The sequence below is a fragment of the Anolis carolinensis genome, chromosome 1, assembly GCF_035594765.1.
Source record: "Anolis carolinensis isolate JA03-04 chromosome 1, rAnoCar3.1.pri, whole genome shotgun sequence".
Lineage (NCBI taxonomy): Eukaryota > Metazoa > Chordata > Lepidosauria > Squamata > Dactyloidae > Anolis > Anolis carolinensis.
The window spans coordinates 367,819,472-367,844,222 of record NC_085841.1 but is presented as its reverse complement, the minus strand read 5'-3'; the positions used below and the strand labels follow the sequence as shown (position 1 = coordinate 367,844,222).

The 24,751-nt window shown below is 45.5% G+C and overlaps 1 protein-coding gene across 1 annotated transcript in view; it reads left to right on the top strand.

Annotated features, from left to right (window-relative positions):
- The window catches only part of LOC100564665 (cytochrome P450 2C16), a 30,772-nt gene that overhangs the window by 5,062 nt on the left and 959 nt on the right, over positions 1–24,751 (top strand). Inside the window, exons 3-7 of the mRNA XM_016996001.2 lie at positions 5,754–5,853; positions 6,044–6,220; positions 8,443–8,584; positions 19,615–19,853; positions 21,800–21,941. Of these exons, the coding sequence (XP_016851490.1) occupies positions 5,754–5,853; positions 6,044–6,220; positions 8,443–8,584; positions 19,615–19,853; positions 21,800–21,941 (800 nt within the window). The remainder of the gene's footprint in view (positions 1–5,753; positions 5,854–6,043; positions 6,221–8,442; positions 8,585–19,614; positions 19,854–21,799; positions 21,942–24,751) is intronic.

Here is a 24,751-nt window from a genome sequence, read left to right as displayed (position 1 = left end):
GGTCTTCCACATTTGTTAAGATTAGATCAAGAGTTGCTGATCCCCTTGTTGCCTCTTCTACCTTCTGGACCATAAAATTATCTGCAAGGCAAGTGAGGAATTTGTTGGACTTTGTACTCTTGGCTGAGTTTGTTTTCCAGCAGATATCGGGATAATTGAAATCGCCCATGACTACTATATCTCTTCTTTGTGCCTGTTTGGTCAGCTGTTGACAGAAGGCTTCATCAAGTCCTTCATCCTGACTCGGAGGTCTGTAGTAGACACCCACGACAAGATCTTTTTGAGTCCCGGTTCCCTTGATTCTTATCCAGATGCTTTCAAGCTGGTTTCCCGGATTACAGTCTTGCATTTCTTCTGCAACGTAACTGTTTTTGACATATAAAGCTACTCCCCCTCCTCTCCCCTTTGTTCTATTTCTGTGAAAGAGGTTATAGCCCTCAATGGTTAAATTCCAGTGATGGGAGTCATCCCACCAGGTTTCAGTGATGCCTATGACATCGTATGTGTGGTGCTGTGCTAGGAGTTGGAGTTCGTCTTGCTTATTTCCCATGCTCTGAGCATTAGTGTAAAGACATGTAAGCCCCTGTGACCTCCCCTCGAACTGTTTATTTGGGATTATTGTGCTCTCTGTACTTGGTCCTTGCTGTGTTTGTGCAGCCCTCCGTTTAGCCTTACGGCGGTTTCCTGTGGTCGTGGGTAATATAGTGTTCGCCAGGCTGTTGTTCCCCTCCCCCAGTGGATTTAGTTTAAAGTGCGCCTGATGAGGTTTGTGAGTCTGTGTGCAAAAAGATGTTTTCCTACTTGTGTGAGATGCACCCCATCGCTTGCCAGTAGTCCATCCTCTTGGAAGAGTAGACCATGGTCAAGGAAGCCAAAATGCTCCTCTTGACACCATTTTCTGAGCCAGTTATTGACCTGTACTATTTTTCCGGCCCTTGTAGAGCCATGTCCTACAACGGGGAGGAGGGATGAAAAGATCACATGTACATTATACAGTTTTAGCTTTGTTCCCAGAGCTCGAAAATCATTTGTGATCTTTTGAAAAGTATGCCTAGCGGTGTCATTGGTACCTACATGAATCAACATAAGGTGGGGAGGGTGATGGGGCTTTAGGAGCCTGCTGAGCCTCTGAGTGATATGGTGTATTTTTGCCCCCGGGAGGCAGCATGTTTCTCGAGCCATCCCATCCGGTCTGGAAATGATGGCTTCCGTTCCTCTAAGGAGGGAGTCACCTACTACCAAGACCTGTTTCCTTTGAGGATTGACAGGGTCCCTTTTGTGCAAGACAGTGTGTATGTCCCCTGAAGAGTGTGCCTGTTGAAGTGAATCATGTAGGTGTAAAGTGTTGTCCTCCTCCTCAACATCCCCAGTGCATTCATCAATGACAATCCATTGAGATACATCCGAGAGCCCATTACTCTCCCAAGGATGTTCCTGTTGCTCCTGGTCTATGATTGGGGATGGAGCATTTGCATGATTACATAAGTGTGACTGTGGTGATGCACTGTCCCTGTCAGGGCTATCCCCTGCGCATTGATCCAGGATGGTCCACTGAGTGGTATCTAAGAAACTGTGGTCCTCCACAAGATGTGTTTCCTGATTGTATGTTAATGATGTAAGAATTTCAAATCTGTTGTGTAAATGCAGCTGAGCAGAGGAGTTCTGTGGAGGCTGCCTGGTCCTGCGTCTCCTTCTATGGGTGACCTCCTTCCAAGCCTGAGGGTTGTCTACCTTTGAGTTGATCTCCCCATAAGGTTCCTGATCATGGTCTTGGTGGTGTTGGTGTGATGCAGGCTGCTGATCTACAGCAGCGTGTTGTGCAGTGTCCAAGAAGAGCTCGAGTGCCTGAATGTCCTTAAGGGTCTTAATACGGTGCTCGAGCTGTTGGATCCTCTGCTCCATCAGAGTCATCTGTTTGCATTTGGAGCAGATGTAGTTGTCTAGTTTTTGTGTGAAAAAGCGGAACATGCGACAGCTGGTGCATGTGATGGGAATGTTTTGCTTTTGTTGCATCTCTTGGTGAGCGTGGTGGCCAAGTGGGATCTTTGTACAGTTAAGCAATATGCACGCACTTTATGTGCAGACTGCAACAAACCACGTCTTTGTGTATTTGTTTATGTTGCTTTGTTTCCTGTATGTACTGCAAAGGATAGTTAGTAAAGGTGCAAATAAAGCTTTCCCAGAAACTCAATTAACAGGGGACAATGCCTGCTGTCAATCAACTTAAGTACCTGGCTCTCTTTCAACACAACAGTCACACAACAGTTAGACTTTGACCACAGGAGCCAAGCCCCAACTCAGTTTAAAATCTTAGCCAAATCTTAGCCAAATCCTACCTGAAGCCAGGGAGCAAAAATGTCCTCCTGCTTCCTCTGCTTCTGCGAGAACCAACTGCCCTTCTGGGATCAGGCTCTGGCAGAAACTCACACTGGCAAATAAAGCTTTCCCAGAAACTCAATTAACAGGGGACAATGCCTGCTGTCAATCAACTTAAGTACCTGGCTCTCTTTCAACACAACAGTCACACAACAGTTAGACTTTGACCACAGGAGCCAAGCCCCAACTCAGTTTAAAATCTTAGCCAAATCTTAGCCAAATCCTACCTGAAGCCAGGGAGCAAAAATGTCCTCCTGCTTCCTCTGCTTCTGCGAGAACCAACTGCCCTTCTGGGATCAGGCTCTGGCAGAAACTCACACTGGCAAATAAAGCTTTCCCAGAAACTCAATTAACAGGGGACAATGCCTGCTGTCAATCAACTTAAGTACCTGGCTCTCTTTCAACACAACAGTCACACAACAGTTAGACTTTGACCACAGGAGCCAAGCCCCAACTCAGTTTAAAATCTTAGCCAAATCTTAGCCAAATCCTACCTGAAGCCAGGGAGCAATGCCAGCTAACTTGTAGAATTTATCAGCAAGTGTAGGTTTAAGGCATTCTATGATTATTCTGCATGTTTTGTTTAGTGCTATGTCCACCTGCTTCGCATGGGCAGACTTTTGCCAGAAAGGACAGGCGTACTCAGCAATTGAGAAAGACAAGGCCAGGGCTAATGTGTCAGAGTAATTTACGCAGCGCAGCAGCAGTTGGATGGAGTCAGAGGAATGGAGAATGAAGAGACATCAGAGACGATGGTAAAACTATATACAAAGTTTTACTGTACAAGACAAACAGACTTGCAGACAATGGACACAGGACTTGACTTCTCAGCAGACAGAACAGAAAAGAACTGATGTAATCAGTAAAGCACACACACTTGTGTCTGGACACTCCCCAGTTCCAGCCACACATCAAGGTCAACACAGCTTCTCAGCAATTAACTCTTTCCAGACTATAGTACACTCTGGATGATGCAATCAGTATGCAATACAGGCAAGACACAAATTTGATTTAAACACTATCTATACACAAATCCCACATTAACATGATGTTCTTATTAATTGTGGGTTTGCACCCCATGCGCTGCCAGTCAGTTTCCGCAAGATGTTGTTGCGTGCAGCTACTTTGTGCTTGGTGTTCATGCAGTCTTTCCTATATGTTCGCTCTAAGGTGACACCAAGATATTTAGGATGGAAACAGTGTTCGAGCTCTTGGCCTTCCCAAGTAACTTTCAGTTTCCTGTTGGCTTCACGGTTACGTAGGTGGAAAGCACACACTTGTGTCTTGGCAGGGTTATTCTTCAGGTGGTTCTTTTTGTAGTAGCTGGAGAGATCTTTCAAGGCATTAGTGAGTTGGTTTTCAACTGTTTCAAAATATTTTGCTTCTGTTGTTAGGCCAAGGTCATCAGCATATATCAGCCTCGAGGATCTTTTCACAGCTTCTACAAACAGGTCATAATTTTCTATAGAAAATTCTATATCAGAAATAGCTGCTTCTGTGATGTCCCATGGGCCTTGGAGTTCTGATCCCAGCGCCATCGTGATTGATGATGACGAAAACATGGGTTTTTTGCCGGCTCAGCAAGAGACGGAATTTTTCCAGATGCCTGTTGTTGATTATTCTACCCAAGAGCCCATTAAAAAAGACCTTGAGCAGGCCTTTCCTATTGCCTCCCCCCCTTTTGCTAGGAAACAGTCCTATGCTGCGAGTCGGGGAGAAAAAGAGCAGTTTCGGAGAAGCTTGAGATTAGCAGCTAAACAAGACGTTAATTAGCTATGTTCCCCTGGGAAATTCTAGGGTGGAACGCATCTCGAGGGAGATGTGTTTCGCTTCTCTTTCCCTTGGGAAAGGAAGCTCTGGACACCTGCTTTGCAGGAAGATGAGACTTAGTTAAAAGTGCCCGACACGGAGGATTCCGTGCAGAGTCAACAGATCAGCTTCATTAGTGATTTCGTGTTTCCAGCTAAGTGTAGACTTTGTAAAGTCTGCAACTCCAGTTCCCTTGCCTTGCCTTGCCTAGCCAAGTATTCAAGAACTATCTTGCCGTGTTTCCAGCCTTGGACCTTGTTTCTAGTATCAAGTCTTGTTCCCAGTTCTTGCCGTGGACTTACTTTGAACTTTGGAAAGATCTTTGGACGCTTCCCCACTCTATTGCTTGTAAATAGAGTGTGTTTCGGTTTGGAATTATATCTTTGGACTCTAATATAAAATATTGGACAATATAATTTTGGACTATATTTGACCTTCCCTGAAAGGTCTTTTACTGGACTACATTTCCTACTTGTTTTTATTATTCTTATATATTTCCTTAATAAAGATATTAGATAGTTTTTGGCCTCCGTGTGTCGGTTCTTAGTGCTCCGTTGCCTTGGGCGTGACAGCTTCCAGGGTCTCTGTAAACTTTGTCCAGTTAGCTTTATTGAAGTTAACTTCAATACAATTGAAGTTAACTTCTGCAGAATGGGACACTTTTTGGTCTTACAGCTGCATATGCTACGCAGCATATTGGTCTGTGTTGAGTATTGGATATCGGGTTTAATACCCTTTTAATGCATTGGTGGATTATGCTTTCATTTACAAAAATCAGATCAGGGTTATAACCACGCTTCCATCGGCCACTATTGAAAGATGGTGGTAATTTACTGTCGTGGAGGAGGCTCATTCTACTATCGTCGGCCCACATTAGAACTGCTTCACCATTTCTATCATCTTCGTCATAGCCCCAGACACAGTTATGGCTATAGAAATCTCCCACAATAAAATGGGCTTCATGATTGTGACAATTGTTTGGGGGCGTAAAATAGAAATAAGCCCCAGGTGGTTTGTAGAGTGAAGATACACTGGAACTATCCAGTTCTACAGATAGGATTTCAAAGTTGTTTAGTTTTGTGAGAGAGGTTGAAGATATTGCTATACCAGATCGTACAAAAATGGCACTACCATGTTGTCTGTGAGGTCGTTCCCCTGCCAGTTGCATTCCAAGAATTTTTGGTCTTCTCATTGTGATCTCTCTGTGTGTTTCCTGTATACATAAAATGTCACACGAGATGTCCTCAGACATTTTGGCTAATAGCTCTTCCTTAGCAAGTGACAAACCTTCTATATTAATAGACATAATAGACAATGGTCTTGATAAAGATCTTTGGTGTTCATCCATTTGTGAAGAGATAAAACACATTTAAAATGTTAAAAAATGTTTAAAAAACAATGCAATGCTTTTGGGTTGGAAAGATGACAATGGGATAAAAGTGATGGAGGAGGGAAGATCCATGACCCTGGGTACTTACCACCTAAATGTAGTCAGTGGGTAAATTGGAGAGGGAGAATGAATCCCAGTGATTCTTGTTTCCAATCTGAGAATGCACTCCACCATGCAGAAATACCCAATCAAAGCACTCCGACTATGAACAGGCAGCCTGCGTTTCGAAACTTCCAAAGAGGAGACTCCACCACACTCAGAGACAGTATGTTGCATTCGTGAACAGCTTTGGCCCTTAGGTGGAATCTTTTTTTCTATAGTTTCAATCTCTTGATCCATTGTGTCCCAATCACTAGAGTAGCAGAAAATAAGCTCTTCCCTTTCTCAATGTGGCCGGCCTCTAAATATTTAAACCTGGCTCTCATGTTCCCTCTTAATGTGTATCAAATGCCCCTCCCTTTCTTCTAGCTTTTCAATGCCTTCCCTGCCTTCATGGAATGGGTTCCAGGACCCCATCACCACATGATAGCAAACTATGACAAATGCACAGAACTTGTTTTGGAGGAAGCCAAGGAGCACAGGGCTACTCTGGACCCCAACTCACCTCGGGATTTCATCGACTGCTTCTTTATCAGAATGGATCAGGTAAGGGAGAGTACTGGGACCTATAACCAGAAGCCATCGTCAGGCACCAAATACGAGTGACATGTGCTGACAGCTATGGTGTATCTGGGCTCTGTTAGTCTATGTCAGCCCAATTTACCACCATAGGCTACATAATCCAACCCACACAATAGGCATGTGCAATCAAACTTCAGTTGGTTTTTGTAAATTACTGTGAACATTTATTTAGATTTTATGTCACTATATAATTCTTATTTGGTTCTTTCTGACTATATTGGTTTAATTTATCAATGTTATGTTCAATTCACTGATATTAGGTGTAATTTGATGTTAGGCTTTTAATCCTGTTTTTATCTGTGGGGTCTTGGTGGGATTGTATGCCAATATCTATCTGCTTTAGGAAGGCATTGAATGTATTTTGTTGTTTGTTGGAATCCAACCTGAGTCCCTTTGGGGAGATAGAGAGGGCAGAATAGAAATAAAGTATTGTTATTATTTTATTTTATGACACAGCAAACAAGATAGATATGCTGGATTTCGTATCACAAAATCACAAGTCAAACACTTCCCAAGTGTCTAGGAGTGTGTGATGAATTTTTGGATGATGCGCGCAGATCCCAGTAGGGTGGCCTTTTGCAGTTGGCAGATCGTAATTTTGTCAATGTCTATTGTTTCCAAATGCCGGATGAAATCTTTTGGCACGGCACCCAATGTGCCAATCACCACCGGGACCACCTGTACTGGTTTCTGCCAGAGCCTTTGCAGTTCAATCTTGAGGTCCTGAGAGCGGCTGAGTTTTTCCTGTTGTTTTTCGTCAATGCGACTGTCACCTGGGATGGCAACATCAATGATCCAAACGTTTGTCTTTTCCACAACTGTGATGTCTGGTGTGTTGTGTTCCAGAACTTTGTCAGTCTGGATTCGGATGTCCCACAGTCACAGAAGCGGCAGAATTATACAATGCCAGAAAACCGCACAATTATTATTATTATTATTATTATTATTACTATTATTATTAGAAACACAACAAGTTGAGTCCACAGCAGACAGTGTGCTGGCTGTTGTATTAGATCATACTTCGGTTGTTGTTGTTGTTGTTGTTATTTTAGCTTCAGTGTTTTCTCCAATGAGTCTAGGCATGATGGAGCTGCTCCTCAATCTTCTTCCTTCTCTCTGAGGCAGTGGCAGATGGGATTGAAGGGGACCTTTCATCTACTTCTGGGATTAGGCATGATGGAGCTCTGCCTGTCTCTTCCTCTCCCTCTGAGGCAAGGGTAGTGGCAGTTGGGCCGGAGGAGGACCTTCCATCTACTTCCCTGGATCTAGGCACTAGGCTCCTATTTATACAGGCCAAAACCCCATTGGTTTTTTTAGCTGTTGGATCACGTTGTTGGCTTATGTTTAACTTGTTCCCCGCAAGACCTCCAAGATATTTTTCACATGCACTGCTATCTCTCCTTCTTCTCCTTTCCCTCTGAAGCCATGATAGTTCCTCTACTTCTGGGCCGAGGCATGATGGAGGTGTGCCTGTCTCTTCTTCTTTCCCTCTGAGGCAAGGGCAGTGGCATCTGGCATGGATGCAGATCCCTTCATCTGTATCTGGGCCTAGGCATGTCAGAGCTGTGCCTATTTCTTCTTCCAATACTATTTGGCAGGTTAATGAAAGACTGTGTAGATTTTATCTCCAGGAGAGCATTCAGACATAGCTCTCTGAATACTTTCAAACCACATTTATTAGGTATGGGTATATGCGTACTTGGCCTGAATCATAGAATCATAGAATAGTAGAGTTGGAAGAGACCTCATGGGCCATCCAGTCCAAGCCCCTGCCAAGAAGCAGGACTCTACTGATGGTGCTGTCTGTGTTGTCAGAGGATTTTACAATAAGCAACTTTTATACTTCCTGGTTGCATCGGCCTCCACATACTAATTACAGCGATGTAACACTTTCACATGTGGTTAGGCCTGAGATATTAACCATGTTATCACTTAAGAAATGGTTGGTTGTTTGCTATTATTGTTGTTGTATTAACTCTTGTGATACTACCTTATTGTGTTTTCACTTGTGTATATTGTGCAAATGAATTTATATCGTTATTTCTGTGAACTATGTTGACCGGGTTTTGCCCCATATGAGCCACCCAGAGTCCCCATGGGGAGATGGTAGCAGAGTATAAATAAAGTTTTATTTATTTATTATTTATAAATGTGAAGTAATTGACATTTTTGACATGTATCACTAGGAGAAACATGATGAGGCCTGTGAGTTCACCATGGAGATCATGGTTTCCTGCTGTATGGACTTGTTTGGCGCAGGAACCGAAACAACCAGCTCCACACTTAAGTATGGTCTCCTGATCCTCCAGAAGTACCCAGAGGTTGAAGGTAAGACAGACGTTAAGGCCTCCGAGAAACAGGTTCAAGACTAAATGTGACTAGATCCTGGAAATAAGTTTGGTTTGAAAATAAGTTCTGCAAGTGGCTAGATTATTTAGTTGGTTCCGGGCTATATGGCCATGTTCCAAAAGTATTCTCTCCTGACGTTTTACCCACATCTATGGCAGGCATCCTCAGAGGTTGTGAGGTATATTGGAAAGACTAAGCAAATAAGGTTTATATATCTGTGGAAGGTCCAGGTTGGGGAAAGAGGCCAACAACCCTGTGATTCCAGCCATAACAGCCTTCAACAACAGCTAGATTATTATTACTGGTTTAGAAACAATGAATTGCTGGATTCAGGTCATGTTCAGGTCATGTGTGATGTTAGAAGGTAGGTGTTTATGTACCAGTTGTGCTTCTTGATCACCTGGGAGAATTCTGCACTTGTAATTCTATTTTATGATTATATGGCATTGCACTCCAAAATTCTGAATAACCTCTCCCAGAGGTTCCATGTTGATGTTGAATAGCATGAGGCCAAAATGGAGCTCAAATGAACTCCACAGGTCAATGGCCAAGGGTTTGAAGAGGAGTCCTCCAGCACAACCTTCTGGGTTTGACCCTCCAGATAGGAACAGACCCACTGTAAGACAGTGCCTCAAAGTCCCATCTCAGTGTGGCAACCAAGAAAGATACTGTCCAGTCGACCGCACATCAATACCAGGCAAGATTCTGGAAAAGATCATTAAGGAAGTGGTCTGCAAACACTTAGATAGGAATGCGGTCATCACTAATAGTCAACATGGATTTATCAAAAACAAGTCATGCTAGACTAATATGATCTCTTTTTTCGATACAGTTATGAGCTGGGTAGATGCAGGGAACGTTGTGGATGTAGCGTACTTCAATTTCAGTAAGGCCTTCGACAAAGTCCCCCATGACCTTCTGGCAAGGTAACTAGTCAAATGTGGGCTAGAAAAAACTACAGTGAGGTGGATCTGTAATTGGCTAAGCGAACAAACCCAAAGGGTGCTCACCAATGCGTCTTCTTCATCTTGGAAAGAAGTGACGAGTGGAGTGCCCTTAGCAGGATTCCGTCCTGGGCCTGGATCTGTTCAACACCTTTATTAACAGCTTAGAAGAAGGATTAGAAGGCACGATTATCAAGTTTGCAGACGGGACTGTGATGCCTCATGGGCCTTGTAGTCCTGTGCCTAGTGTCACTGTGGTAGATGAGGATGAAAACATGGGGTTTTCTCCGGATCAACAGCCAGAGTCTTTCCAGATGCCTGATGTTCTTGTCCAAGAACCAATTAAAACTGACCTTGACCAACGCTCACCTCCCTTCGCTAGAAAGCAATCCTTCTCGGCAGATAGGGGAGTGAAAGAGAGAATTCGCAGGAGTGCCCGAATTGCTACCAAGCAAGACACTGATTAGCCATGTTTCCCCTGGGAAAATCCAGAGAGTCTCACACCTGCAAGTTGGGTTTCGTTCCCTGTTCTCTAGGGAAAGAGAACGCTGGATGCCCGTTTGGCGGGAAACGAGACCCAGATAAAAGTATCGGGCTCTGTTGATTCTTTGCGGAGACAACAGCTCAGCTTCGGGAGTGAATTCCATGTTTCCAGCCTAGTGTGGACTTCGCTAAGTCCGCAATCCAGTTTCCTTTCCTCGCCTGTTCAAGTATCCAAGAATTGCCTTGCTTTGTTCTCAGCCACGGATTTTGTTCTTAGAATCAAGTTTTTGGACTACCTTGCCTTGTTTTGAACCACGGACCTTGTTTCCTAGATCCAAGCCTTATTCCCAGCCTTCTTGTGGATTTACCTTGTGCCTTGAAAGACTTTGGACAATTCCCCACACTATTGCCTGGCAATAGTGTGTGTTTCGGTTATTGGATTTTAACTTTGAACTCTAATATCATTTATTGGACAAACTATTCCTGGACTATTTTAGGCCTCATTTGAAAGGTCTGTTTCTGGACTATATTCTCTACTTGCTTTTATCCTTCTTATATATTTCCTTAATAAAGATATTAGATAGTTTTATTGGCCTCTGTGTTTGGTTCTTGGTGCTCCGCTGCCTCTGGTGTGTGACAGTTTGTCTCTGCCACCACCAAAGCACCAAGCAACCTAGGCCAATATGTCAGTGACACCAGGAGCCAGACCGGCCGCGCCGCCGGCCAGCTACACCATTTCCCAGGATGAGTTTAACCGGATCCGGGACAAGTTCCGGAAGCAAGAAGGAGAGATTCGGGGCTTGAAGGATTGAGGAGCCCGTCTCCCTGCTTTGGCTTTGCCAAACAAGTTCTCCGGAGAAGCCTCCAAAGTTCACGTATTTCGCCGCCAGTGCATGGCGTACCTAGAAGCCCGCCACACGGAGTTTCCTCAAGAAGATCTCAAAGTGGCGTGGATTTACAGTCTCCTAGATGGACCTGCGGCCACATGGGCAACAGCGCTCTACGATGCGGGCTCCGCATACCTGGCTACCGCACAGCAATTCTTGGCTCACCTACGGAATACCTGGGGAATCGAGAATGATCAAGAGGCGGCTGGCCACAAACTCCGGCGCCTTTTCCAAGGGGACAGACCGCTATCACGGTACATAGCCGAATTCCGGGTGTTAGCTCAAAACACCGGCTGGAATGACATAGCCCTCAGAGGACAGTTTCATGAGGGTCTTAACCATGAGATGCAGGAAGAAATCTCCAAGGTGGAGCCCCCAGACTCCCTTGAGAATCATTGCCCATTGCTTACGGGCGGAAGTTCTGCTCGCCAATAAGAGGCAGTGGCTCCGGGGCCAGGGTGGAAGAGCCGGGCCAAAACCCCCTTCCACCGCCAGCGCCCAGCCTCGCCCCGTTTGGAGACCACCACAACCAGGCCCCAATCCCTTGGGAAGCGAAGACGAGCCGATGCAGCTGGGCAACGTGCGCCCTAGGCTGGATGTGGCAGAAAAGGCCCGCCGACAGCATTTGAACCTGTGTTGGTACTGCGGAAATGGGGGCCACTTCGCCAGAGAGTGCCCAGCAAAGAAGAAGCCTCCTACCCGTTTGGCGGCGGCGTCATCCGCGAGCGCGGAGGCTACTGAGGTGGCCGAAATGAAGCCGGTGGGGGAAGACAGCGACCGGGTGTAGATGGGCTCACCAACCCGGTCAAAGATTCCACTCAAGAGCCTCAAACGGGAGTCCTTTTTCTTCTAGTGATCACACTGTGGTCAGTCAAAAAGGGGCCCATCATGATCCATGCCATGATAGACTCTGGGGCAACCAACAACTTCATTGATGGAGACTATGCTAACTCACTGGGATTACAATATCATGATTTCAAGAATGCCCGGGTGGTGCAAGCCATCGATGGCCGACCCCTGAAGACGGGGCCAGTAAGCCAATGGACCGAGCCCACTCGTATGTGGATAAGGGAACATATGGAAGAAATCTCTTTTTTCGTCACTGAGGTTCCCCATTTCCCCGTGATTTTGGGAATCCCCTGGCTGACACTCCATGACCCAAACATCTCCTGGTCTAGCAGAGAACTCCAGTTTGCTTCAAAATACTGCCAGAACCACTGCCTAGTAGCCAAGATCTGTCAAGCCACGGACACAGAGCCCATCATTACCCTGCCTAAGAAGTATTCAGACTTCTGGGACGTTTTCAATGAGAAAGAAGCCGAGAAACTACCCCCACATAGACCTTATGATTGTACCATTGATCTCATTGAGGGGGCCCCAATTCCGCGAGGACACCTCTACTCCCTGACTGAACCAGAGCAAGAAGCTCTCAGGGAATTTTTAGAGACAAACCTCCGCAAGGGGTTCATCAGACCCTCTCAGTCCCTAGCTGCATCTCCAGTGTTGTTTGTGAAAAAGAAGTCAGGGGACCTATGCCTTTGTGTGGACTATAGGGCTCTGAACAATATCACGAAGCGGAACCGCTACCCATTGCCGCTAATCTCGGATTTATTGGACCAACTTCGAGGAGCCAAAGTTTACACCAAGCTGGATCTTCGCGGGGCTTATAATCTGATTCGTGTGAGAGAAGGAGATGAATGGAAAACGGCTTTCCAGACCAAATTCGGATTATACGAAACGCTAGTCATGAATTTCGGTTTGTCGAACGCGCCCGCAACATTCCAACATTTTGTCAACGATATCTTCCAAGACTATTTGGACCGCTTTTTAGTTATATATTTGGACGATTTTTTGGTGTATTCAAGGTCACAAACAGAGCATGATCAGCACGTCAGAATGGTGCTACAACGTTTGCGAGACCACAGATTATATGCCAAGTTAGAAAAATGTGCCTTTGATTTGAAAGAAGTAGACTTCCTGGGATACCGCGTCTCGCCTCTAGGGCTGTCCATGGACCCGGCGAAAGTTTCAGCCGTGTTAGAATGGCGGGCGCCAACTAACAAAAAGGAAGTACAGCGCTTCTTAGGATTCACTAACTATTACCGTAAATTCATTCCAGACTTTGCCTGCTGGACAGATCCAATCACCAGTTGCATCCGAGGGAAACGGCCGTTCTGCTGGACAGAGCAAGCTGAGAAAGGGTTCCAGCAGTTAAAGCGATTATTCACGACCCAGCCAATTCTTCAACACCCTGACCCAAACACCCCTTTTGTTGTCCAAGCAGATGCCTCTGATGTGGCAGTGGGGGCCGTGTTGATGCAGCCAGTGGGAGAACATCTCCACCCTTGTGCCTACTATTCCCGCCAGCTAACAGCCCCAGAGAGGAACTACACCATCTGGGAAAAGGAGCTCCTAGCTATCAAGGTAGCCTTCGAGAATTGGAGGCACTGGCTCAAAGGAGCCAAGTTTCCAATTGAAGTTCATACTGACCACCAGAATTTGGAGCACTTAAGGACTGCCCGGAAGCTAAACCAAAGGCAGCAACGTTGGGCTTTGTTCTTTGAACGTTTTGACTTCCGGATCCATTATGTGACTCCTGCCCAGACCAAGCAAGCCGATGCCCTATCACGGAAGCCGGAATACGCAGCAGGGCGTAAAGACATCCCAGAGACCCAGTTGTTGCAACCCGAGAACTTTGCCACGCTCATGGTGGGAAATACCAAATCCACTTCAGCTGAACCAGCTTCATCTAGTACAAAATCCACACCCACGGACTCTCTTTCTACCCAAGAGATCAGGACCAGTCAACAGACAGACGCCTGGGCCCAAGAACAGATCCAACGAGGACTACAGTTCCCATTTTCACTTAAAAATGGATTATTATGCTACAGGAATCATGTTTATGTTCCTCCAGGAGCCGGAAGGGAAAAGGCTCTCAGCTTGTGCCATGACAGCAAACCTGCTGGGCATTTTGGACTGTTCAAAACCATGCATTTGATCTTGCAGGATTTCTGGTGGCCCAGGATTTGCAAGGACGTAGAAAACTATGTCAATTCTTGCCCTACATTCCAGCGTTCCAAGACACGAAGGGAAAAACCTTCAGGACTTTTGCATCCCCTTCCCACCCCCTCTCGACCTTGGGAGATAATTTCAGTGGATTTCATCACGGACCTACCACCGTCCCTTGGATTCACCACGATCCTAGTGGTGGTGGACCTTTTTACCAAGATGGCCCATTTCATTCCTTGTGAGGGGCTCCCCACAGCCAAAGAGACCGCAGACCTATTCCTTCAGCATGTATTCTGACTACATGGCCTGCCCAAGAGTCTGGTCACAGACCGAGGATCTCAGTTTACCTCCCGTTTCTGGAGGGCCCTTCAGAAACTACTGGGCATTGACTCTCGTCTTTCCTCAACTCACCATCCTCAGACGGATGGGCAGACTGAGCGCACTAATGCCACTCTGGAACAATATCTTCGTTGTTATGTCAACTACCAACAGGACAATTGGGCATCCTTATTACCGCTTTCAGAGTTTGCATTTAACAATGGTGTCCAGAATTCAACCAAAGAAGCCCCATTCTTTGCAAACTATGGATTTCATCCCCGTTTCTTCCCTCCCGTTGTGGATAGAAGTCCCTGCAGCGAAGAATTGGCTACAGGAACTCACAGCAGTGCAAGAACTCCTGCACCAGCAACTTGACCAAGCCAAGGAGGACTATAAACGTCATGCTGACAGCCATCGCCAGCCCAGCCCCGAGATCAAGGTAGGAGACCGGGTTTGGTTGTCCACTCGCTTTTTGCCCTCCCACCACCCCTGTCGGAAATTAGATGCCCGCTTCATTGGTCCATACACCGTGGTGGCGCAACTTAACCCCGTGACTTTCAAACTCCAACTTCCGCGTTCCATGCGCATTCATCCGGTATTCCACCGTTCCCTCCTCCTTCCGGCGGATGGTGTCCGCCCCGATGTGAACCGGCCACCCCCCGCCCCCACTTTGGTGGACGGGGAAGAGGAATTTGAGGTCCAGGACATTTTGGATTCTCGTATTCATCGCCGCCGCCTTCAGTATCTGATTGATTGGGTGGGCTATGGACCGGAAGAACGCTCTTGGGAGGACGCTTCCACAGTCCATGCTCCTGACTTAGTCCAACGCTTCCACCGGACCTACCCTTCCAAGCCCCGGCCCCGTGGATCTCGGGGAGCGGGCCCGGTTGGGGAGGGGCTTGAGGGGGGGGATAGTGTGATGCCTCATGGGTCTTGTAGTCCTGTGCCTAGTGTCACTGTGGTAGATGAGGATGAAAACATGGGGTTTTCTCCGGATCAACAGCCAGAGTCTTTCCAGATGCCTGATGTTCTTGTCCAAGAACCAATTAAAACTGACCTTGACCAACGCTCACCTCCCTTCGCTAGAAAGCAATCCTTCTCGGCAGATAGGGGAGTGAAAGAGAGAATTCGCAGGAGTGCCCGAATTGCTGCCAAGCAAGACACTGATTAGCCATGTTTCCCCTGGGAAAATCCAGAGAGTCTCACACCTGCAAGTTGGGTTTCGTTCCCTGTTCTCTAGGGAAAGAGAATGCTGGATGCCCGTTTGGCGGGAAACGAGACCCAGATAAAAGTATCGGGCTCTGTTGATTCTTTGCGGAGACAACAGCTCAGCTTCGGGAGTGAATTCCATGTTTCCAGCCTAGTGTGGACTTCGCTAAGTCCGCAATCCAGTTTCCTTTCCTCGCCTGTTCAAGTATCCAAGAATTGCCTTGCTTTGTTCTCAGCCACGGATTTTGTTCTTAGAATCAAGTTTTTGGACTACCTTGCCTTGTTTTGAACCACGGACCTTGTTTCCTAGATCCAAGCCTTATTCCCAGCCTTCTTGTGGATTTACCTTGTGCCTTGAAAGACTTTGGACAATTCCCCACACTATTGCCTGGCAATAGTGTGTGTTTCGGTTATTGGATTTTACCTTTGAACTCTAATATCATTTATTGGACAAACTATTCCTGGACTATTTTAGGCCTCATTTGAAAGGTCTGTTTCTGGACTATATTCTCTACTTGCTTTTATCCTTCTTATATATTTCCTTAATAAAGATATTAGATAGTTTTATTGGCCTCCGTGTTTGGTTCTTGGTGCTCCGCTGCCTCTGGTGTGTGACAGGGACCAAACTAGGAGGGATAGCTAACACTCAAGAATACAGGAGCAGAATACAAAACAATCTTCACAGATTAGAGAGATGGTCTGAAAAGCCCATGGGATTTTGGCTTGCATCAATAGGAGGTTTTTTTTTCGTGTCAGGAGCAACCGGAGTTGCTTCTTGAGTGAGAGAATTGGCTGTCTGCAAGGACGTTGCCCAGGAGACGCCTGGATGTTTTGATGTTTTACCATCTGTCAGGACACAGACTCCTTGTTTAATAAACAATATTTTGAACCTAAAAACACTTAACTTCAGTGTTTCTAGTGAAAGTAATGTTCTTTAGCTTCCAAAAGGCAAAAAATATATTAACAGAAAATAATCCGGATTATCTTTCCAGATAATCCGGATTAACTCCCACCAAGAGTTCTTTGTAGCTTTGGTAATGCCCAGCTGTAGTGAGGAAAGCTGGATCGGGCCAGACGCACTCCCAAAACAGGAGCAAACGACAACACGGTCCAAAAGCCAAGCTGAGTTGGAGCACCACAGGGGAGCAAACCGGGAGTAGCAAAAACCGTTGTCCAAAAGCCAAGCCGCATTTCAGGATCCAGAGAGAACACCACTCGGGAAGAGCGATGCCGTTGTCCAAAACCAAGCCGAGTTTCAGGAGCCGGAGAAACGCCAAACAGAAGTAACGCTGCCAGGAGCCAAGCCGGATTCAGGAGCCAGAGAAACGCCAAACAGAAGTAACGCTGCCAGGAGTCAATCCAGATTCAGGAGCCAGAGAAACGCCTGAAGTCTCTTGGGGATTTTCCCATCATGGCGGCTGGTGATCCTGTCGAAGCCTTGGTTGATCTCTAAAACATCAGGATGGCCAGGGCAGTTGACACGATTGCCTCTGAACGTCCCCTCCCGTCACACAGAGTCAGACCAGCTCCTTGGTTTTCTAAGGAGCTGGCCGTGATGAAGCAGATGAAATGGAAATTGGAGTGCATCTGGCATAGATCTCAAGGTGTATCTGATCAAGCATGGGCTAGAGCCTCTCTTAAGGCCTACTCCACAGCATTGCGGGCAGCCAGAAAAGCTTTCTTGACTGCCCACATTGCGTCTGCAACAAACAGACCAGCTGAGTTGTTTCGCGTGGTGGGGGAGCTCCTCCGTCCTTGTGAGGGGGGGGGGGCTGCCCCTGACCACCTGACAACTCAATGTGGCGTGTTCACCCATCATTTTGCAGATAAAGTTGCTTGGATATGCTCTGACTTAGACACCAGCCTTAATGCAGCATCTATGGAGGAAACCGAGGCACCTGTTTGTTAATGGATTCATTTCAGATTTTCCACCCTGATGATGTTGAGGGGATCTTTGGGGCTGTGAGGGCAACCATATGTGCTTCAGATCCTTGCCCATCTTGGCTAATAAAACTTGCAAGTGGGGGGTTCGTGAGGATAATAAATGCCTCACTGGATCAGGGACTTTTTCCATCCACCTTAAAGCAGGCATTGGTTAAACCGATCCTGAAAAAGGCGTCTCTTGATCTGTCGGTACTTAACAACTACCGGCCAATTTCGAACCTTCCTTTTTGGGTAAGGTTTTGGAGCGGGTGGTTGTCTCACAGCTCCAGGGGTTCCTTACAGAGACTTATTATCTGGATCCATCACAGTCTGGGTTCAGGCCCGGTCACAGTATGGAGACAGCTTTGGTCATCTTGATGGATGACCTCCGCAGAGAACTTGACAGGCAGAGTGTGACCTGGTTGGTTCTCCTGGACATCTCAGCGGCTTTCAATACTATCGACCATGGTATCCTTCTGGGGTGACTCGCTGGAATGGGCATTGTGGGCATTGCTTTTCAATGGCTCTGCTCCTTCCTGGAGGGCTGCTCTCAGTTGGTGAAGATGGGAGACTCTTGCTTGGACTCCTGGCCATTGTCCTGTGGGGTCCCTCAAGGTTCTATTCTGTCTCCCATGCTTTTTAACATCTACATGAAACTGCTGGGTGAGGTCATCCGGAGTTTTGGAGTTCGGTGCCATCTCTATGCAGATGACACCCAACTCTACTACTCCTTTCCACCAAACTCCAAGGAAGCCCCTCAGATCCTTGATCAGTACCTGGTTGCTGTGATGGACTGGATGACGGTGAACACGCTGAAACTTAATCCTGACAAGACAGGGGTCCTCCAGGTCAGTCATGTGGCTGATCGGGGCATAGGGTGGTAATCTGAGTTTGACGGGGTCGCACTCCTCCTTAAGACGCAGGTCTGCAGCTTGTGGGTCCTCCTGGACTCAGTGCTGACGCTTGTGTGCCAGCTGCGACCGTACTTTGTAAAGTCTTACATGACCACGGTGGTCCACACCTTAGTTACCTCCAGGTTGGATTACTGCAATGCACTCTAAGTGGGGCTGCCCTTGAAGACAGTTCGGAAACTACAGTTGGTACAACGATCTGCAGCCAGATTAATAATGGGAGCAAGTTATAGAGAGTGGTCAATACTCTTGTTTAAACAGCTCCACTGGCTACTGATAAGTTTCCGGGCCCAATTCAAGGTGCAGGATATCACCTATAAAGCCTTAAATCGTTCAGGACCTGCCTATCTCTGCAATCGCCTCCTCCCCTACAAACCTACTCGGAGCCTAAGATCATCCGGGGAGGCACTCCTCTTGCTCCCACCCCTGTCTCAGATGCGGTTGGTGGGGACGAGGGAGAGGGCCTTCTCGGCAGTGGCCCCTTGGCTCTGGAACTCTCTCCCCAGGGAGCTCAGGTTGGCTCCCTCATTGCCCATCTTCTGCCAGGAACGGAAAACATGGATGTTTCGAAGCACGTTTGAATGAATGAGCCCATCAGAATTGTCATCAGATTGTTATCTGTTTATGTTTACAAAACCGTATGGCACTTTATCACTTCCCTAACTCCATATGATATAGCAATTTAACGGAACCTGTCCCTGTGTTCCTCCTTTATTCATTCTGATTTAATCTATTGACCCTTGAGTTCGGCACTAGTCACCTTTTGCCGTGCATAAAAATTGCTGCTTAGGCTTTTAAAGTAATTGTCATGTTATGACGTTTTTGTTTAGTGTTGATATGTTTTAAATTACTGTTAAATTTTGTGTATGTAATGTTTGCTATGTTCTTGTTCTGGCTTGTCCCTGTGTAAGCCACCCCGAGTCCCTTCGGGGACATGGTTGGCAGGATATAAGAATATTATTATTATTATTATTATTATTATTATTATTATTATTATTCTGATTCTATGATTCTATAATTCTATGATGGTATCGAAAGCTACTGAAAAGTTCGACAAAACCATCAAGGACATGCTCTAGTTCTCTGTGTAGGTCATCCACCATGGCAACTGAAGCTGTTTTTGTCTCATATTCAAGCTTGAATCCAAACTGAAATATAAGATCGTCCAGCTCCATAGGACCTTGACATACACCTATTTGGATGGAGTGGTTCTACTTTTAGGTAGCATCTCTCTTTTGATAGGCATGAATGCAAATTGTGGCTTACTAGGATGAAAAGATTCACATGGATTTGAGAGCAGATCCTTCTTGTGTGACTTCTCTGACATTCCCTGGATATTTGTTTCTTGACACTTCACCTCATCCATCTCCTGGCAGAGAAAGTCCAGGAAGAGATTGACCGGGTGGTTGGCCGCTCCCGGATGCCCGGCATGGCTGACCGCAGACAGATGCCCTACACAAATGCTGTTATCCATGAGATCCAGAGGTCCCTCTCTCTTGTTTCACTGTCCCTCCCCCATTCCGTGGTCAAAGACACACCATTCAGAGGATACATCATCCCAAAAGTGAGTTCTCAGCTTCTTCTTCCAGAAGTAGACTGCACCATGGTCCCAGTAAAGCTGAGTGGTATATTAGAGATAGCGAAAACATTATTCCACACCATTCAATAATGTGAAATGGTTACTAGAAGTGTGCAATTTTTCCATTAGTCCTAATATGTCAGATCAGATTTGTTAAGTTCGTACTTACGAGGCAATATCCGACATGTAGGCGTGGTCCGCGCCAAACAAATAAGATTTGAAGCTTACCCAATACTTTTTCATTTGCATTTTGTAAACCTCGGAAGCCTCCCAAAGTCAGTTTGAGTTTCTGTGCAAGGAAGCAAGGCAAAGCCAAAAAGGCTGCCTTTCCTCTTTAAATGAATGGCCTCCTGCCATGAGGAGAGGGAAGCAGCAGGGAGAAAGCTGAGTTCACTGGGAATGAAAGCACAGAATTCTGGGAAATGTAGTTTGGGAAGGTTAGGAGCCCTATGGCAGGGAATGCAGAAGGCCCTGCCCTAAACTACATTTCCCAGAATACTACTCAGCACCATGAAGCCACAATCGGGAGAGGAAGAGATGTGTTCCTCCATCACAGCAGCAGCCAGAGTTACAATGAATGGTTGAATCTACAAAGAGGACTGGCTGAGACTTCTAGTAAGTACATCTATGTGTTCTGCTGAGAAGAAATCCTTCCACTGAAATTCTATTGGTTAACATGAGAGAGGCATTCATTGAGATAGTTGGTGTGGCTTTTTTAAAAAAAGTTTTCATCAAAACTTTAAAAACGTTTCCTAAAATCATGGGATATTTCTGAAAGTTGTGGGAAATAATTCCCTGTTACCTTGTGTACAAAATTCAAGGATATAGCTCTAGTTTTTAAAAATGTTGTCTATAAAAACTTTGAATATTCCACAAAAATGTATGGATAAGTGAAATGTACTGAAACTTGATGGACTAACAGTGGTAAACATGTTCTACCATTGTAGCAAGTTTCACCCCAATAGCTGTAAAAATGAGGGAGTGAAGAGCCCCTGAATTTCCCCCACTTGCACAATTACAGTTACAAAAAACCCACGAAATTTTGTTACTCTCAATATAGTAACGAAGTTTTCACTCATTAGAAACACTTCCAAAATGAAACCCAGAGCCCCCTAATTTTGTATTGACTTATAAAACATTTTAATTGATTGCCCATGCCTAAAACCTTATGCACGTGTGAATCAAATGTGTTCATTATGCACTGACCAAAACATTAGAACTATAATTATAATTATAATTATTCTCAAGTCGCACCTGACAATTATTATTATTATTACAGTAGAGTCTCACTTATTCAAGATAAACAGGCTGGCAGAACATTGGATAAGCAAAAATCTTGGATAATAAGGAGGGATTAAAAAAGCCTATTAAACATAAAATTACATTATGATTTTACAAACTAAGCACCAAAAGATTATGTTTTACAAGAAATTAACAGAAAAAGCAGTTCAATACCAATAATTTTATGTAATAATTACTGTATTTACGAATTTAGCACCAAACATTGCAACATTTAATACAAACACAATGACAGACTGCCTTGGATAATACAGAACCTTGGATAAGTGAAGCTTGGATAAGTGAGACTCTACTGTATTATTATTATCACATATATACCCCTCTGCTATGGAATCCTGGGACTTGTAGTTAGAGCCTTCACTGACAAAGAATGCTGAAACTACAACTCTCATGATGCCATAGCATTGAGCCATGGCAGTTACATTGGTATAAATCTGCATTCCTTATAAAGTGTGTGTTGCTTTGTTTGACATCAATGAGGAAAATAACTCAAGCTGCACATTCGGGCTATATTAACGATCTTTCTGCTTTCAATTTAGCCAGTACCTGACCCCAATAACCCACCTTCCCGGATTTTGCAATTCCAAAGTCTTCTTGTTTTGATTATCTCTCCAAATACAAAAACTCTGTAGGGTACCACAATCTTTCCTGTTCTGACCTCGGTGCTGCATGATGGCAAGGAGTTTCCTAACCCCACAGAGTTTGACCCAGGACACTTCTTGAATGAGGATGGGACCTTCAGGAAGAGCGACTACTTCATGCCCTTTTCAACAGGTAAGACCCTCCCTTCTCCCCATTGGGCAGCAACCTTGGGCATGAGGTGGTCAAGCAGCTTTTTCTAGGTTTCTGGGTTGTCCATTGTTGAGGAAATGGCTCTGTGGTCCTCCCAGTTGTAGCTTCCACTGGACCATCACAAGGCTGTGAGATATGGATTGCTTCAATCCAAAGAGAGCGCCCAATTGACATTTTTCCATAAAAACCTGGAGATATTGACTACCATGATGTCCAAAAGAGAGCATTGGAGGCCACCAAATTATTTTAAAATAGAAAAGTAGCCTTTTCCTTTCTCTTTAAGTGGATGACAGAAAGAATCCTGGAAGTGGAGTGTTGTATGGTTTCCACCAAGCTGTTAAATGGCCATGCTCTAGCAGCATTTTCTCTTAATGTTTTGCCTGCATCTGTGGCTGGCTGGCATCTTCAGAGGATCTGATTATAGTAAAGCTTTACGATCATCATATCCTCTGAAGATGCAGGCCTCAGATGTGGGGGAACCGTCAGGAGAAAATGCTATTAGAACACAGCAATACATCCCGGAAACCACACAACACCTTTCATGAGAGGCGCCAGGTGTCTCTTTGGCACTGTTTTTAGAGTTGGGAGCCACTTTCTTATTGCATTTGCTGCAGCATGAGCCATGATCTTATCCTTGAGCTCTTGTTATCTTGCTGTCAAGGTTCCTGGTGGTTCAACAGGTGTTTCGAGTGCTGGTTCTTCAAATGCTTGCAAAAGCTCCACTTTTTCTTCTGGTTCAATCTGATCCACCATTCCAAGTGTTGCTGGAGTGTCTGCTGCTGTCTGTGCTGTGGTCTGATGGTAATTTGCTTTGCAGATTTTCTGGATTTCTTGGAGTTCAACTTCACTGAACACTTTGTTTCTGATTATGAATCTTCATTGGTCAGCCAGTCGGGGTTCTGTTATCTGTGAGTCAGGGTACTCTTGTTTCCACAGCTGATGCATCTTTTTTTGGTATCCATGCTTTTGAGGTTCAGAATTGGAATAGCATTTCATAACTGTGCAGTTTTCTGGCATTGTATATTTCTGCCGCTTCTGTGACTCTTCATTTGTATTTTGATTCCATAGCCCACTTGTCAATGGATGTCCAGAATCAGCAGCATCCACTGTGGTCCTTTTTATCCTAGGCGACAACCGAGCCAGTAAACACTTTGTTTTGGTTTGGTTCTCCATAATGCTAATGAGTTAGGTGCTCTTAGTTCTACTTCTCAACTGAGACCTCTCTGGCTTGGTTGGACCTGCCGATAGTTACACTACCGCCAGCACAGCCCTCAGTCATCATTGGATCAGTTAAGTCCCCCCACCACGGCAAGGTAGCACCTTATTATTAGCATTAATATTAACTACCACCCAGGCTGTGTTTTCATCTGAGACCAGCTCTGTCAGTGGTGTTCTCTTTGCCACAGGTTGGTTTGGTAACATAACGGAAAGGAAACATGATCATAGCTCCTGGCCTCTTATCTGTACCTTCAGGCAAACACGCAAACACTGCAAAGTACCTTTGCCCTGAAAGTATTTCTCCATCACTGGCATTCTCCTTCGGACTGAAAACTCATCAGCCCGTTCGATCAGGGCTTCCTTCACTGCCCCATAGCCATGGAGCACCACAATGGGCTTCGCTCCAAAATAAGGGTGAAGATAATAATAATAATAATAATAATAATAAAACTTTATTTATATCCCGCCACCATCTCCCCAGTGGGGACTCGGGGCGGCTTACATGGGGCCATGCCCAGACGCCATACAATATAACAAAATAAACAGCAAATCATAACACAATATAACAGTACAAAATCATCGTATATATATTACAACCCAAATCGGAGAAAACAATGAAAACCAGGGCAGGCCACATGAACACTTAATTAAAACTCGGGAGAGAGAGACATAGGGACAAGAGGAAACAGGGAAATAAAATGGTAAAGCAGTCTAAAGGATAAAGGATAAAATCCAAGGGGAATAGCCAGAGTAATATATTACATTTACTCCCCAAAGGCACATCGGAAAAGCCATGTTTTTAGATCTTTCTTAAAGATGGGGCCATAGCTTTTGCTGAGCTGCAGAGAAAGAGATTAAGCAAAGAGGCACATCATAGAATCATAAAGCTTGAAGAGATGCCAAGGGCCATCCAATCCAACCCCAGACACAATCCAAGTCCTCTTGACAGAATAGCCACCTTGCCTGTCATTAAGCTCTGTTGAGGAGATGGGGGCCCTTGCACTTGCCTTGCAAAGAGTCAGGCCCAAGTGGTTGGTCTTGAGCTGCAGAGCTTTCCTGATGATGGGCAATGGAGTCTGTCCAGGGGGCATTTTCCTCTTGTTGGCCTGGCTCTTCCAGAAGGCAGAAAGGAGGAGGCAGGAGATGCAGATGACCAGCAGAATGGTGGATGTCCCCAAGGGCTCCATCCCAAAACCTGAAGTGAGCAGTAAGACGGTCTCCAGGCCCAAGGAGAAAGGCAACAGTGAGGCATGTGCTATGCTGCTTGCAATTAAAAATCTGCAAAGGGTGGTCTTTGGACTGATCTGAAAACATTGTGTTAATCACTAAGTCATCCACTCAGGGGCCCCGTGGCCCTCAAAGGCTCCTTCACTTAGGACAGTTGGGCCTTTGCTCAGATGCATGGGATGCTATGCATACATTCATGCGCATGGAAGAGGGTGCACACAGAAACAGAGATGTACAGGCAGAGGAAAAGCATGGATGGGAGGACCAATTCGGGAAATATGGAAATGCCCTGGCACTCTTTTTCTCCTCTCCCTCCTCTTTCTATCCATCCATCTACTAATAATAGT